Source organism: Sinocyclocheilus anshuiensis, unplaced genomic scaffold (genome assembly GCF_001515605.1).
Source record: "Sinocyclocheilus anshuiensis isolate Anshui unplaced genomic scaffold, SAMN03320099.WGS_v1.1 scaffold976, whole genome shotgun sequence".
Lineage (NCBI taxonomy): Eukaryota > Metazoa > Chordata > Actinopteri > Cypriniformes > Cyprinidae > Sinocyclocheilus > Sinocyclocheilus anshuiensis.
Window position 1 is genome coordinate 2410770 of NW_015552538.1, and position 17982 is coordinate 2428751.

Consider the following 17982-nt stretch of genomic DNA (forward strand, 5'->3'; position numbering starts at 1 on the left):
GCTCAATTTTTGAGTGGACTTTGCTGTTCCGATTCGCATGAACAGTATACGAGTGGAGCGACTGAGCGGAGCGCACACGCATAGAGCGGGATAATACGCAGAGCGTCACACCACGTGAAAGTGAAACCTGAGCGGTGAACTAATTTTCGGCAGCCGAAATTTCGGTGCATCTCTAATTATCCTTTTTTCCGACATCAGAAATGGATATTATATAATAGATGCTTTTTTGAACATTTTAGCAATTTAAAAATATTAAAAAAGGATTTTTTGCACGGCACCCCTGCTCTCGACAGCACCCCGGTTGGGAAACACTGCTCTAGAGCACAATCAGTTCTCCATCACTGTATGTATCTTCAAGGATACAGAGGCTGGCAGGTAACTGCATAGCTGAAAGATTAGTCAGACATCAATGCATTATATATAATAAATGTAATCTTCAGTAACAAAACTGGGTTTGAGTAGATGTTATTTTTTTGGCAAAATAATTATTTGAAACTGAATCACAATAACCATTTAAAGACCCACAAAAAACTGGAAATTCTTTATATTAATTTAAATTGTTATTCATTTCCAGTGGATGTAGGTCTCAGGTTGGCTTTGTTGCTTTTTTTACATTTTGCTAAAGTATTTGTAACTTTTCATTATTTGTAAATGTAATTTACACTCATTAAATAGATATTTTATATTAATTGTTATATAGGGATTATACATGCTGTTTGCATGGCATCATATCAAGCATTTAAGGGACGTGTTTATGTGTGGATCTTGTGTGCATACATAAATAGACTTGCTTGCATTTGTTGAAGGTTTTAGTAATAGCCATACTGGTAAGAGATTAAACTGTGTACATCCAACTGTTCATATATCTTTTGTGCACATCAAGCAAATGTTGTATTCTGTGGGGATGATGAAGCTACCTCAGCATGACTACTTTTATCCACAGCCTTGTTTAACTTGTGCCGGGCAGCACAGCTGGACTTCTCCTTTCAAGTTACATGCACAAGGCAATTGAAGTTGGTGTGATTGGTGTGTGTGGTTGTAAAAAAAAAATGATTCCAACTTTATAATGCATGAATTTTGCCCCAGAAAAAAAAGACTGAAAATCACTGAACGGCCCTCAGTTCCATTTCAGGCTGATCTACTCAGAAACTAAAATGATGATATTTCACACTGTGTCATTTAGGTTCACACATTTACAAACACTGAAAGATTAAGCATAAAATCATTTTTTGAATGATTTACTTTTTAGCCATCTCACATACTTTGATACTTGTTTTGTAACTACTGTATATTGTTGTAAAATGTGAGACCGCGATTGAGCAGACAATTAATTTATTTGTCCAACCTTTCCTTCTGCCTAACACTCAAAAAAAGAATTAATTGGATGGACTCCATTTAATTGAGGGCAGAATTTCCATCCAATGTAGCCCCAACTCATAAAAAAACAAATTCATGCGATGAAATATAATTGAGTTGAGCCAACTCAATTTGATCAAATATAGTTTAAATGAAATTGATACATTGATGAAGTGATTTTTTTATGCTTGTTGAACTCAAACAAAAACCTCTAACTGGAAAATCAATTATTAGGCAGACATCCTTCTACACTCAAAAAAAAAAAAAGATTCATAGGATTTACTTAACTTTAGACATTAGCCAACTTGTTAGGCATAGCCATAAGATGGTTTTGTTACATTCATTGCATGCCCAAAGTAGTTGTTTTTTATTACTAAAACATCTTTAAATCATGTTAGGAGGTCCTCAACCCAAGCACATGCGCTACACTTCACCACAATGGTAACCCCCCAAAACACTAACATACCAGAAACTGTTTTAAATACAAACATAAAAGAGTATTATACATTAACACGTCTCCCAATTTTATCATCTTAATAACAAATGCCTAAAATAAGATTTTATTTCAACATTTACTGTCCTTATAAAACCCTGTGCAAAGCATGATGGGAAGGGGAAATCCACTTCCTAGTTACACAAGTAAAATTGTTTATGTACTCTCAACTCAAATTAATTAAGTAAAGTGGTTGTAAAGAATTGTGTTGGATTAACTTAATTTACTTAAGTAAATTGAAGTAAAGCATCAAATGTGATTTTTGGCCTACTTGAAACATGTTGAACTAAAACGCAACTGTTTCAAGTCAGTTTAACACAATGCAATTATTTAAATAGGAAACTTAACATAATGGTGTTAAATGAAAATGATTTTTTAAAATAAACTGAACAGTGTTGGAGAATCATTTTTTTGAGTATAAGTAAAAATTCCGGTTGTGCTTTTTCTTCTCATTGCTGATCTACAGTTTACAAATACTGTACAATACATTAATACTGTGATATATACTAATGCTGTTATTCAAACGCATTGTGGCTGTTGTGGATGGACGGATAACAATTAGTAGGAAAGTCAGATCTATAATGAGAGTAAAATCTGGCCAATGATGATTCATATGTTACAAACTGTAAAGGCACATTTGCATTTTTTCCCATACTCCCACTGAACAGATGGTGGATATGGGGGCAATATTCTGTAGAAGGGGTCATTTAAATGCGTGATTGCCATGATTGAAAATGATATCATAGTTTTCCTGTTGCATGTCAAAGAGCACCGCAGGTTCTTAATGGATGAAATGTGGTGGGTTTTTGTTTAGAGATAATACCAGTCATTTTTTGTCTTTTCAGTAATTTTAATGTCCTCTTGTTCTTTTTGAGGAATAGAAATGTGTGTATGCAAGCATTGCTGTTCAGTCAACCTATTTATGTTCATTTCTATAGGTCATTTTCAAAGCGACCTTCTGTTTGTCTTGCCTTTTGCCACCCCTGCACCAAACATCAGTTATCATTAAGACTTTTTTTAAACAAAACATTAATTATCAAGACTGACTTTTGTGGTTACTGGACGAATGTTTGGACACTGTAGGAAGTGTATCTTAATATAGCTTTAAAACATTTTTGTATACTTTAGTCTTTTGAGGTGTTCATTTATCATGTGTGCACTACTTCGTATCATAATTCATGTTGTTAAACAACACCAGTGTTTATAGGAGAGCTATGTATGTTTCTTCATTAATTATTCATGCACAGCCAAGCAATCTAAATAGCGCTAAAAACACTTTTTAGTACATAGCTATACATAATAGAAAACGAAAGTAATTAATTTCAGAATAAAGTTACACACCAAATAATGCATCTATATCCGAGTCCTTTTTGTATGTGAAATGCTGAATTGCAAAAACTTAAATTATACCCATATTAAACCATATTTTCTGCTCCCAGAATGCATTTTTTTTTCTTATTGATTCCAGACTGAGCTTAAAATCTCATGCACAGACATCCCACTCATTATGATTAAGCAGATGGAAATTAACATTTTTCAAATGACATCCCCGCTCATTTGGGAAAAAGTAGCCATACACATCACTTAGCCGGTCATCTGCCAGTGACCCTTGACAGGCTTTATTGTCCAGATATGCATAATGGATAAAATCCTCAGTCCCTATTACAGTTTTTCAGTTACTCAAATTATATTTAGACAGAAGAAGGGATTTTATTAAGTGTCACCTTTTACAGTTATTTCTCTTGGCTCTTTCTTTCTCAGCTGAACTTCATCCTGTTTGTGAATATTGTGAGGGTTCTCGCCACCAAGATCCGCGAGACCAACGCAGGCAGATATGACACACGGAAACAGTACAGGTTTGTGCATCCACTTCCACTGAGCCTGTTTTTATGCATTCAAGTTCCTTGAAACTGTGAATTCAGTGTTATACCAGCCCAAATTGTCTGTGTCATTACAGCAGCATCATCTCTGCTATTAGACTGCAAAGAATGGAAGCTGTCCCTACAGAAACTATTTTTTTCCTTATGTAATTTAGGCAAAATCTTTCATCTGACAGCTTAAAGGCAGAATCGCCTGTGGCTAAGAGATGCTGCGATAATAAGCTTCCCCTAAGCTCATTCTGCAGCTTGATTCGGATTGTGGTTTCCATCATTCCATCATGTGCTGAAATCAGTGTCGCATTGCACTGGCTATTATAGATTTGATCTTGTTACATGCTGAAAGAAAATCTTTAGTTTCCATTTTTGTCTGGCTTTGAAAAAAAAAAAATGCTTTTAGACCCTATAAATGCACATTTGGGTTTGGCATGTCAAAATGTTATTCTGGATGCTCCCTAAAAGAATCCATTTTGGAGCAAACACAATGCTAATAGATGTAATTTTGTGCGACTAATAACAGTAATCAATTTGATCATTGCTGCCTCCCTGCTAAGTAGCAGCATGAAGAGTCACAGGTGTCAGCTTGCACAGCTGGTAGAACAGACATAGACACAGTCATATTTGCAAACACAGTGAATAGTGCATTTTGCTCAGCCAAAGAGAACTTTGTCATAAATTCAATAGAAATAAATCTGTAATGCAAATATGAATGCTCGTACGTCACATCGTTTTGACTCTCATTTGGTACAACGCTCCTTTTACTGGAACACTATGGTTGATCAAACTTAGCGGGGCTTCAATTAAAAGAGGATTTGTACCTCATGATCTTCCAGCATTGCTTTTTTCCAATTATTTTTCATGATACTTTTCATGACTAATTTGCAAGACATTTTAACCTGTCTGGCAGGCAAGGCGTAGCAGTTAAAAAAGATCTTGCACTTGTCTTTATTCTGATTAAAGCCACACGGAGGCGTGTGGAATGTCATTCATCAAACACAGATTAAAGACAAACTTGAATTCGTAATATCACAACTACGTCACACACTGTATTTGGCGTCATCGGCCAACACAAATATCTCACTGAGATCAAAAAGAGTTACATGTTGCTTGACTGGGGATATTTCAACGGTGGTTGCATGGCAGTAAAGATTCTGTGTTATTATAAACAGGGTGAAACTGTGCATTTATATTACTTGATAGTGATATAAATGCATTTCTTTCTTTCTTTTTTTTTTTGACAGTCTGACAATTTCAAATAAAAATTCATCAAATGTCATTATTTACTCACCTTACTTTCTTCTGTGGAACAAAAAAGGAGATGTTAGGCAGAATGTTTACTCTTTTTGTGTGAAATTGAATAGGGACAGATGCTGTCAATCTTCAAAAATGATAAATAAAAAAAAAACACAAAGGTTATTGTGCCCTATATTCATAGTCGACTGAATCCATGTGATAACTTTGTAGTGAAGAGGATGATTCTTAGCAAATAATGTCTTTAGTTTGTGAAGTCTTAGACATATAGCACCATATAGCACACAAGGTATATAGATCTCTTTAATTATGCTTTTATACTTTTGTTGGAGCTCAACACACATCCCTGTTTACATTATTGAAAATACCAGCCTGAAGATTCTGCCTAAAGGTTGATTACATTAGTGAAACTTTGTAGCAAAATAGGTCCATTGTAAGTAGTAAAGCAATGCGTGAAGCAGGTCACTTCCAAACCAAACAGCTTGGTAAACAGAAATTGGTAATATTGGTATATATTATATCATGTCAGTAAATGCAGCAAATTTGCATGTTTAAGGTTCAACAGTCTTAAATCAGATGGGAAATCGGCATGGGGAAATTAGTCACCGAGTATCCCTGCGCAATTTCCAATCATGCTGATTCCATATGACATGACAACATTTCGCTCTCTGAAATTTGCTGTACAAAGGTTACTGCAAATTCATACAGGTTTGGAATGGCATGAGGGTGAGTAAATAACAGATTGTTTTTGAGTGAACTATCCCTTTAATTCATAGAACATTTTAATTTCTCTCTGTTCAGGAAGCTTGCCAAATCCACGCTTGTGTTGGTGTTTGTGTTTGGAGTGCACTACATTGTGTTTGTTGGGATGCCGCACACATTCGATGGTCTTGGCTGGGAGGTGCGGATGTATTGTGAGCTGTTCTTCAATTCTTTCCAGGTACTTGGAAACGATGCCTTTATTGCATGAATAGGTAATGTAATCAGTGATCTCTGCAAGTCAAGATGCATATGTTTTTCTTTTGATAATCCAAAAATCATAAATTCAAATGTGTATTTTAGCATCATTTATATAAATGCCGTGCATGTATTTTGCATGATTTATTATTGATTTGGTAGAAATGTTATAAAAAAGAGAAAGAAAAACACTCTTTATTTACAAGTCACTGATTTTAAAAACTGATCTGGCAATGAATGTTTTTTTTTTGTTGTTGCATTAAAAATTATTTCTTGTACTACGAAAATGCTCAACTACTGCAGAGGAAGAATTAAGAAAAAAATTAAGAAATGTGTTTATAATTTCATCAACTCAGAAAATGTAAAAAAAAAAAAAAAATTAAGTCACTTTCTTCTAAATCTAAATTAATGTTAATGGTCTCTTACAAACCTTGTGGCAAAGCAAAAGAGAAAAATCTGGTTTCTTTGGGAAAAGCTAAGATATTTAGCACTGGTTGTACAAAATATGCATGGTAATAATTTACAACTAGTAAATATAATTAAAAGTAACATCGGCCCACAGATGTTGATGAGAATTTTGCTTACATGTAAATGCTTGTTGCACAAACTGTTAAAAAAATGTAATGTTTAAGTAGTAGCATGTAAGACAGAGAAATATATTGACAGGTCAATGCAATTCACAGCACTCCAAATAGGCTTGACATCTCATGACACACCATTGATTTCTGTTTGAGATGTTCGGTTGTCTTAAATGACAGGTGCTGGTTAGGTTAAGAGTCTTTTATCTGGAGCTTGATGACACGATTCAGTGCTTGTCCTTCCCAAGAAGAATACATCGCTTCCCTTTACACTTACAGTATCTTCAGAAACACAGCCACATTCACAGAACTTGGTAATACAATAAAATTATTTAATGACATTAACATTTAATTTGTTTTTTGGCTGTTAAATATAATAGGCCTATATAAACTAAACAGATGGTCAGTGTCAACTGTAATTAATTAAATACCTAATATAAAAATAATGATTCCAAATCACTGAAAACTATTTGTGACCAAGAAAAAAACATGGACCAGTGCATAATTAACTGTGCTGTAATGTACGTATTATGAACATTTTCCAGAGATGAATAATTTTTTTCTTAATCACTGACTCACAACTAAACTTACAAATGAAAATCAAAACTTATTATTACTGGAGTCAGTAGTTTGAGACTTTTGCACTGTGTTGAGACATCGTGCCAACACTTATTTTTGTTTCTCCTCTAGGGCTTCTTTGTGTCTATCATCTACTGCTACTGTAATGGAGAGGTGAGCATCAACAAAGCTGCTTTACAATAATACGGGGGTTATCACAGGATGTGCTATTGCATTCTGTGCTATTTTCTCATTGTTTTTGACACTTTGACCACTGCATTGTGTCTCATTTTTTTGCAGCATCAAGCGCACACTTTAAGACTAAAAATTGTTGCCCAGTCACACATGTAAAGACTTCTTGCTTCTTGTTTTCTGTTGTGCTAGTACACAAATAATCATAGACCACACTCTTAAATGTAAATGTTCTTTATTGGCTTCTGTGGTTCCATGAAGAACCTTTAACATTCCACAGCCACAGCATGCCACAGCCATATCACCCAGCAGCCCAAGACTGGTTACCCACTGTAACTAACCAGGGTTGAGCCTGGTCAGTACCTGGATGGGAGAGCTCCTGGGAAAATGCTCCGGTTACTCACGTAACCTCGGTTCCCTGAGATAAGGGAATGAGCGTTGCGTCACCATTGACGACTGCTTGGGGGAAACTCCTGTTTACTCTTGTTACTGAAGCTTGATTTGTTAACGTTTGTGTAGTTGCACAAACCAATGGCACTCGAGCCCACCACAAGGGGCGGAGCCGACTGCTATATAAGTCTGCCCGGACGCCATTTCATCAGAATCAATGACTGAAGCGACAGCCATCGATTCATGTGCAACTATAGCACGGCCAGTTACGCAACCCTTGTTCCCTTATCTCAGGGAACCGAGGTTACGTGAGTAACCGGAGCGTTCACTATCGAAAGGTAACTCCCGTTGCGTCGTCATTGACGACTGCTTGGGGAACATATCCAGTAGTGCCGTGCTATAACAGATGCAGAACTTAGCCTGCTCCGCGAGCTCAGCCCAGGAACACTCAGCGAGGGCTCCATAAGCCTGAGCCACAAAGAGACCCGAGAACGTTCTGAGGTCTACTTGAGATAACTCTCCCCACCCGAGGGGGGGGGGAAAGTAAGCATTAGGCGGATAAGACCCACGCCTGCAGGGCAGGAACATCCAAATTTTAGAATCTAATAAAGGTAGACGGCGACGACCAGCCGGCGGCCGCACAAATCTCTCCAATAGAGATTTTCTGAGGTCTACTTGAGATAACTCTCCCCACCCGAGGGGGGGGGGAAAGTAAGCATTAGGCGGATAAGACCCACGCCTGCAGGGCAGGAACATCCAAATTTTAGAATCTAATAAAGGTAGACGGCGACGACCAGCCGGCGGCCGCACAAATCTCTCCAATAGAGATTCCACTGGACCAGGCCCAAGAGGAGACCATTCCTCTGGTGGAATGGGCCCTCACACCTAAAGGGCATTGCAAGCCAGCTGAGGCATAAGCCAGAGCTATAGCGTCTACTATCCAATGAGATAGCCTTTGCTTTGTGACAGGCAGCCCTTTAGAGCGGCCTCCAAAGCACACAAAAAGCTGCTCTGACTGACTGAATGACTTCAAACACGTAATGTGAACTCGCAGTGCCCGGATAGGGCATAGCAAGTTGGGACCTTGCTTGCCATCCGTTTCAGGGAGGGCTAAAGGGGAAATGACCTGGGCTCTAAACGGAGTTGAGAGCACCTTTGGTATGTAGCCGCTATGTGGCTGGAGAACGACTTTACAGTCGTTGGGTCCAAACTCAAGACAGGAAGCACGGACAGACAGAGCTTGCAAGTCCCCTACTCGCTTAACTGACGCCAGGGCCAAAAGCAGAGCGGTTTTGAGTGTCATGACCCTTAAGCCGGCTGTTTGAAGCAGCTCATACCCAGGAGGAGGCCATTCCTCTAGCTGAATGGGCTCTCACGCCTATAGGGCACTGCGAGCCCACTGAGGTGTAAGCCAGGGCAATCGCATCTACAATCCAGTGAGATAGTCTCTGCTTTGTGACAGGCAGCCCTTTAGAGCGGCCTCCAAAGCACACAAAAAGCTGCTCTGATTGTCTGAAAGACTCCGAGCGCTTAATGTAAACTCGCAGCGGAACATAAGAAGTTGGGACCTTGTTCGCCATCCGTTCCAGGGAGGCCTAAAAGGGAAATGACCTGGGCTCTAAACGGAGTTGAGAGCACCTTTGGTACATAACCGCTACAGTCGTTGGGTCCAAACTCAAGACAGGAAGCACTGACAGACAGGGCTTGCAAGTCCTCTATTGGCTTTGTGACAGGCAGCCCTTTAGAGCGGCCTCCAAAGCACACAAAAAGCTGCTCTGATTGTCTGAAAGACTCCGAGCGCTTAATGTAAACTCGCAGCGGAACATAAGAAGTTGGGACCTTGTTCGCCATCCGTTCCAGGGAGGCCTAAAAGGGAAATGACCTGGGCTCTAAACGGAGTTGAGAGCACCTTTGGTACATAACTGCTGCGTGGCTGGAGAATGACTTTACAGTTGTTGGGTCCAAACTCAAGACAGGAAGCACGGACAGACAGAGCTTGCAAGTCCCCTACTCGCTTAACTGACGCCAGGGCCAAAAGCAGAGCGGTTTTGAGTGTCATGACCCTTAAGCCGGCTGTTTCTGCCAATTGTCCGGCCAGCCTCGAGAGAATGATTCGCCACGATGGCTGCCCCATAGACTTTGAGCGTGGAAGGGGTGCGCCCCTTATCCAGCAGCTCCTGCAAAAAGGTTAGCACGTGGGACACGTCACATGATACCGGATCCTGGTTCCGTGCTGAACACCAGTCACTGAAGACTGACCACTTGAGGGCATAGAGGCATCTTGTAGATGGAGCTCTAGCCTCTAAAATGGTATTAGTGACTCTCGCTGGGAGTTGGCTAGACTCCCGTCCAGTGGCCAGACATGAAGGTTCCACAGTTCCGGCTGGAGATGCCAAATTTTGCCCTGCGCCTGCGAAAGAAGGTCTCTCCTCAGTGGTATTGACTATGGTGCTGCAGATAGCAGCTGGATCATCTCCGGAAACCAGACTTTGTTCCTCCAGAGAGGGGCCATGAGGAGGAGAGAGCACTTTGTGTCCCTGACTCGCCTGATAACCTGGGGTAGCAGGGCGATCAGAGGGAAGGCATACAGGCGGGTGTTGGGCCAATCGTGGGCCAGAGCATCCCGGTGTCTTGAAAAATAGGGTGGGCAGTGATAGTTGTCTTCGGAGGTGAAGAGGTCGACCTCTGCCCTGCTGAAAACTGACCAGATCATCTGAACCGTCTGGGGATGTAACCTCCATTCCCCTGGAGCTACATTGTCCTTTGACAACATATCTGCTCCCTGGTTCAGTCTGCCCGGCACATGAACTGCTCTCAGTGAAAGGAGTTTGCCCTGTGCCCATAAAAGAAGCCACCAAGCAAACTTGTAGAGGGAGCGTGACCTGAGACTAGTGGTCGACCAATATTGTTTTTTTTGACAGCCAATGCCGATATCTTGGAAAGCAGGGTGGCCGATGGCCGATATAATTGTATTTAATTTAATTGATATTTAAGAAATTTGAAATAATTTGAAAATTGTTTAAAAAATACATTTGTAAAATAAACATACTTATATTTTTTTTAATGTTTATTTATTTGTAAAAAATACTTTGTCATCTAAAGTACAATTAAGAAGGAAGTAAACTGTAACCAACAGAGCACTCAGTATTCTGGGAAGTTTGTGTGGAGTTCTCTCTGTGCCCAAAGCAGGAGACCTCGAGTCATCCTGTGAAGGGGTTGTGACCTGAGGACGGACCAGGATGTGGTGCCCCTTTAAAGCCTGTGTTATACTTTCCACATGAGCAATCCGGACGCGTACACGGACAGCGCGGACGCGGACTACTTGTATTTATACTACCGAAAGCATATGCTGATGGTCCGCTCCACGGACGTGTTCCATATATGCGCAGTAGATCGGCTTGAACAGTAAATAAACATGTGAACAAACAATTGCCCACAGTTATTGCACATCTGGCTGTCTTTATATTGTTTTATCGACGGATTGTACAGGTTCGAGTAGCAACGGGCTTATTCACACAGCCTGCGCATGCGCAGTTGGTGCTTTTGTAGCCTACTGACCCTAGCGGACTACAGACCCTAGCGGACTAGCTTACGCGGAAAGTATAACACAGGCTTAAGGCAGGCAGGATGGTTTTCAGGGCTAGACAGACCGCCATCATTTCGAGGAAGTTGATATGTAGGCATCGCTCGTGGGTCGACCAGGAGCCATACGCTGGGTTGCCCTCGTACAGAGCGCCCCAGCCCTGGGGTGCATCGTGACCACCTTCCTTCTGGAGGTCGTTCCCAACTGCACGCCTGACTGATACAGGCGAGAATTTATCCAAGGAGCCACAGCTTTGATGCAGCGATGGGTTACCTTGACATAAAAGCGGCCCAGGCACCAGGCGTGGGACGGAACGCGGGCTTTTAGCCAGAGTTGAAGGGGACGCATGTGAAGCAGGCCCAAGGGAATAACTGAGGAGGCAGCCACCATGAGGCCGAGCATCCTCTGAAATGCCCTCAGGGTACATGCAGTCCCCAGCCTGAAAGATGCCGCCACTCGCTGGATAGTCAGGAAGCGTTCCGGTGTAATCCAAGCTCTCATCTTTACAGAGTCAATGACTGATCCCAGAAAGGGCACTTGCTGTCTGGGAATCAGAAAACTCTTGGATGGGTTGATTTTCAGCCCAAGACACTCTAGGTGGTTGAGCAACAATGACCTGTGAGCGATGAGCTGCCGTTCTGAGTCGGCTAGTACTAGCCAGTCGTTGAGGTAGTTCAATATGCGGATTCCCATCTGTCTTAGAGGGGAAAGAGCTGCGTCTACGCACTTCGTAAAAGTGTGGGGGGCCAGGGACAGACCAAACGGTAGAACCGTATACTGATAGGTCACTCCCTCAAAGGCGAATCTCAAGAATGGTCTGTGACGGGGCGCTATTTGGATGTGAAAGTAAACGTCTTTCAGATCCACAGACAGAAACTAGTCCTCGGGGCGAATTTGCACGAGCATCTGCTTCAAAGCCAACATTCTGAACGGCCGTCACATGAGGGCTCGATTCAGATGTCTGAGATCAAGAATCGGTTCGAGGAAGTATTGGCTGTAGAAGCCTGACTCGCTGTTCGCTAAGGGGACCATTTCCACTGCACCCTTTGCAAGCAGTGTTTGCACTTCGGCTCGAAGAACATTAGATTCATTGTCCTGCACAGAAGTCTGCACAACACCTCTGAACACAGGTGGCCTGCGAGCGAACTGAAGCGAGTAGCCTCGTTCTATAATTTTCAGAACCCAATCTGACACGCCGGGAATGGCTTTCCAAGCCATCAGCCGAGCGGCCAGAGGCTCTATTTTTATTGATGACAGCTCGCCACCCGAAGGCGGTGAACTGACGTGTGAATGTAGGAAGAGGAAATTTGTTCAAGGTATTTGGGCCCGCTATCACAGCGGTAGTGTTTCGTGGCACACGCTGAACTGGCAGGACATGCCGCGCTAAAAAACCTCCACCGCTCAGAGATGCTCAAAGGGGTGGGGAATGATCGCGAGCCTTCTTCAAGCAGGTTCCGGCATTTGCGAGAACTTGCCCTCTCCTCTTCCTCTCTGCACGCAGATCAGGACGATTTCTTAGGCTCAGGGTCCAGCACTACATGAGGGCAGGGACCTTTCCACTTCAGGAAGGGATACCTCCTTGCCGTCCGGGGGTGCTGTTGGATGTCAGGCTCTGGCTTGTGAGAGAGCTGAGGCTGTGCCGTCTTTGCAGGCTGCTGTGTGGACGCTGGCTTGGGGTGGCTTGGAACAGTTGCTGTGCTGGAGCACTTAGGCAGAAAATGACGCAGTGCTTGCGATGTCTTTTGAGCCTCAGTAAAGTGCTCAGTGAAGCCGTCCATGGCAGGGCTGAAAAGTTCCTTGGGGGAAACGGGGAATCGAGGAAGGCCATCTTTTCAGCGTCCCTGATGTCCGTTAAGTTTAGCCAGAGGTGGCGCTCCAGCACAACCAGGCTGGCCATGGCCTTGCCCACTGTCTGCGTCGTCGCCTTGGTAGCGTACAGGGCCAGATCTGTCGCCGTACGCAGCTCCATGAAGGTGCCAGGATCCCGGCCAGACTCGTCCATGTCCTGGAGAAGTTTGGCCTGAAACATCTGTAGCACAGACATCGTATGCAGGGCTGAACCAGCCTGGCCAGCCACTGCATAAGCCCTGTTAGCTAGGGCTGACGTCATCCTGCAGGGCTTTGAAGGATGCGCTGCAGCTTTAAGCCCACAGCTCGAAGGTGGAAGAAGGTGAGCAGCCACTGCCTCTTCAAGAGGGGGGAGCTTGCAATACCCCTTGTCCTCAGCACCGTCAACTGTGGTGAGAGCTGCAGCAGTCGAGGGGTTAACATGCACAGAACATGGAGCCCTCCATGTTTTGGTGAGCTCGTTGTGCACCGCAGGCATGAAGGGAGCTGGACACTGACGGGAGCAAGGATGACGTTATCCCTTCAGGAACCATTCGTCGAGGAGTCCGGGGGCGGGCTCTTCTGGGGCCGACCACTCAAGGCCAAGTTTCTCCACAGCACATGTGAGAACGCGGATCAGCTCGGTGTCTATGCTGGGCCGTGTAGACTGAGATGGAGGGGGAGCTTCAGGCGGCCACTCGTCAGCATCAGATGCCGTCAAGGACATGGAGTCGTCGACAACCACCTCTTCCTCAGAAGCACCGAAGAAGACCAAGCCTCTCAAATCCGATGAGGGACGCTGATCTTCGTGTGCAAAGCACACCGGCAGCATGAGGCGCTGCGGGGAGAGTGAAGCGTGCGGGCGCTGGGCCGACGCCACATCACTCGAGCCCGAGAAGATGGTTCCGCCGTTCCACTGCTTCTTCCTCTTCTAAGAGAAAGGAGTCGGGAGAACAGAGCGGGGAGGACTGCCTTCGTGGAAGAAGGCGATCCGTGAGCGAAGACGGGCAAGGATTATGTTCTCGCAGTGAGAACATGAAGCCTCGGTGAGTGCAGCCTCTGCGTGGGCGACCCCCAGACAGGCGACACACTCGTCGTGACCGTCAGCTTCGTGCAATGGATCCTTGCACAAGCTACACTCGTGAAGCGACATTTGAAACAACGCGCTTGAGAGATTTGCTCAGAAAATTTGCTCTTTTCCAACACCGGATGGCCGCAGGGGAACTCCTTCCACTGCAGTGGCTTGGTTCGACGGCGGGAGAGCAGGCTAAGCTTCTTGCTTCGGCTTCGGCTTCTTGCTTCGGCTTTGTCGCAGAGTCAGCGAAGAGATGGTCTCGTCGCTGAAGGAGAAGATTCTGATGAAATGGCGCTCCTGGTCAACTTATATAGCAGTCGGTTCCACCCCTACTGGCGGGCTCGAGCACATTGGTATGAGCAAATACACAAACATCAACAAATCAGGCTTCAGTAACAGAGTAAACAGGAGTTTCCCCCAAGCAGTCGTCAATGACGATGCAACAGGAGTTACCTTTCGATAGGGAACTAGGTTGCTGCTGGAAGAGGTGTTAGTGAGGCCAGCAGGGGGTGCTCGCCCTGTGGTCTGTGTGGGTCCTAATGTCCCAGTATAATGACGGGGCCACTATACTGTCAACAAGCACCGTCCTTCGGATGAGACGTTAAACCGAGGTCCTGACTCTCTGTGGTCATTAAAAAAAAAGTCCCATGGCACTTCTCGTAAAGAGTAGGGGTGAAACCCCGGTGTCCTGGCCAAATTCCCTCCACTGGCCCTTGTCAATCATGGCCTCCTAATAATAATCCCCATCCACTGAATTGGCTCTATCTCTCTCTCCTCTCCACCTGTAGCTGGTGTGTGGTGAGCGCACTGGCGCCGTTGTACTGTGGCTGCCGTCGTGTCATCCAGGTGGATGCTGCACACTGGTGGTGGTTGAGGAGAGATCCCCCCATATGATTGTAAAGCGCTTTGGGTGTACAGCAATACACAATAAAGTGCTATATAAATGCCTCATTCATTAATTCATTCATTCATAGAACCTTTCCATTGCACAAAAGGTTCTTTAAAGTGGAAAAAGGTTCTTTAGTTTTTTTTTTTTTTAAGTTATGTAAGGTATACTGTCTGAAAACAAAATCTGTTCACTGTATAGTACATTTATGTACATAATAAAAATGATAAACTGTCTATAAAATCAAACCTTAGCAAGATTCAAGTCAACATTTAAATGGTTTTAAAGTTTTTTTTTGTAAAAAAAAACATTTAAAATTGTAACCTGGCATTTTTTTCTCATCTCATCATGCCTTGGGATAGTCTGGGCTGTGAAGGATCCATTTCTTATATCCTTTATGGCCAGGGAAATGAAAGATGCATTTCGAGGCTGCATTTGAATTTGGATGTAGCCTCTTAATTGGGACACAGCTGCAGTGAGTTTCATGTGTTTTGGCAAGGCAGGAACTGCTGTTGCCTACGTTCCGGGGGTGTCTGCACACTAAAAACTGAAGCGAAGCAGGGTTGTGTTTGGTTAATATGTGGATGGGAGGCCTCCTTGAGAAAGCTATGTTTCTGTTGGGTGTTAGTGAGGCAAGCAGGGAGTGCTCACCCAGCTGCCGACTCAGTCTTTCCGATGAGATATTAAAGGGGTCATATGATGCGATTTCAATTTTTCCTTTCTCTTTGGAGTATTACAAGCTCTTGGTGCATAAAGAAGATCTGTAAAGTTGCAAAGACTAAAGTCTCAAATCCAAAGAGATATTATTAATAAAAGTTAAGAGTCAGCCACGCCTACCTAAAACAGCTCATTCTAACACGCCCCCACATACCTGACGATATCTGCTTCGTCATGCCTGGAGCTGATCCGTGCTGGTTGCTATGTTAGTTTTAAATCAAGACCAATCAGAACAAGCTGTGAAGTTTTAAGTGTTCCTCATCCCAGCTGTCGGGGTAGACTGTAGTTCCCTTTCAGTCGGTCACTCTCGACGTCACGTCGGATTTAATCTGTTTTGTTCGGTCTAGTTGTTGCATGCCATGAGTGTGAATTTGAATTGAATTTAAGTGAGGAAGAAGAATTTACTGAATAGTAATTTAAAGAAATTCACAGGTAATGCATTCTGGGAAATGAAGATTATTTCACCCTGGTCCACAAAAATAAATTTATTTAATATTAAAGATAATATATGAACTAAACAGTAAATATATTAAAGAAACAAACAAATAAATAAATCTGTTACTTTTGAAGGTCTTTTAAAACTTTTTTCAAAACGTACAAACCAGTCAAAATGTAAAGTTTACTCTTCTAGCTAAATAAAATTTGTTGCATGAATTTTCAGTTAATTTTAAATCTCCTTCCTTAAATACGTTTGAATTTTAATTCTGCGTCGTGTTGCCTTCCTCAATACAAATTTAACTGAAATCCAGGAATTGAATTGGAATTTGGGAGAATTTTACAATCACTAAGATTCATTTCCCAATACTTTCAATGCAGTAAGCAACGCAGCAATTGGTGTGGGCTAAACTGTGGATAATTTTTCAGTGCTTTGGTTCAAATTACATTCAGTAGCTACAGTACATTGTTTTACAAAACAAAACATTGTATTATGGTACCTGTTCTTGTTTTTTAGGTTATTGTTATATGAGTGACAGTGTATTGAAATCTGCCTTAGTGATTGTATAAAAAAAGTTACTGTGCATTTCAACATCCAGTGTTCTTTAGCGTCTAACTCTGATCCACAGGTCCAGACTGAGATCAAGAAAACATGGAGACGGTGGAACCTAGCGTTTGATTGGAAGGGCCCGGTGGTGTGCGGGACCTACCGCTACGGCTCTGTGTTGACGGGCCTTAACAACAGCACCAGCAGTCAGTCCCAGCTGGCTAACGGTGGCCCGGGCACCCACTCCACCACGCTCTTCTCCAGCCGAGTCTACCGCAGCAGTGGGGGGCCAACTATCAGTGCCCATGCCACACTGCCAGGCTATGTGCTCAATTTGGATGCTGACAGCTTGCCACCATCAATACCCGAGGAGCCAGAGGACAGTGCAAAGCAGGTCGATGACATCCTGCTAAAGGAGTCCCTGCCCACGAGGTCCAGCAGCGGCCTGGAGGATGACGAGGAAACTCTGTAGATAATGGCGCGGTGATAGTCAGCTAAATTGGGTATAATAGCACACAGGGAATTTGTTAAATAGTAAAAATGACAGTTCATCACCTGCAGCGCACACTGCTTTGAGTGGCAACAGCACCTCTACAACGGACACTTCCTGTTCAAGCTGTGACACATTTGTTTTTGACACAATGTAATGGGCAGACAGATTGATATGTTCATGTCAAGATATCGTCACTCATCACTATAACAAAAAAACTTTTTACAGCAATGGAAATGCTGATGGATAAAATTTCTGGTTGCTTCATGCAGTCCATAAACTGCCAGCTGGACAATATGAATGCTGGAGGCTTTTTTTACTTTCAATTGCAATGCCAACTATTTATTTTTGAAAACTGGTTTCATTTGCTTAGAACCATCATGTCATCAAGATTTTAGTCAAAAGCATGACTTCCAGACATTTGTGTAGACCGTGGAAGCAACGCTCAGGATAACTAATATTAATTAAGGACTATTTTCCATTGCTGAGGGGAAAAAAATAATACTAATTGAATAAAATTTATTTCAAATGCATATACAATCTGACAGTGTTGTTTTAGTTCTTGAATGAGTTGAATGAGTTTCCACTTCACCGACATGACATCATGGCAGACTGAGACCGGAAACTCCATAGCTGCATTGATTTCAGGTTCACTAGCAACAGACCAATCAGTTGTTGGCATGAAGAGACGAGAGTGGACTTAAGCAACGGTAAAGTACATGACTTTGTCTCTTTATTTTCAACACAAATTATTGGTATAAACTTGTATT

General features: G+C 42.8%; 1 protein-coding gene across 2 annotated transcripts in view; it reads left to right on the forward strand.

The window, feature by feature from the left end:
• LOC107663806 (parathyroid hormone 2 receptor-like) overlaps window positions 1-17642 on the forward strand; it is a 75330-nt gene extending 57688 nt beyond the window's left edge. For both annotated transcript variants that reach the window (XM_016454154.1, XM_016454153.1), the window contains 4 exons: window positions 3611-3705; window positions 5779-5917; window positions 7203-7244; window positions 16805-17642. In XM_016454154.1, the coding sequence (XP_016309640.1) occupies window positions 3611-3705; window positions 5779-5917; window positions 7203-7244; window positions 16805-17194 (666 nt within the window). In that variant the 3' untranslated portion in view covers window positions 17195-17642. The remainder of the gene's footprint in view (window positions 1-3610; window positions 3706-5778; window positions 5918-7202; window positions 7245-16804) is intronic.
• Window positions 17643-17982: the final 340 nt, after the last annotated feature.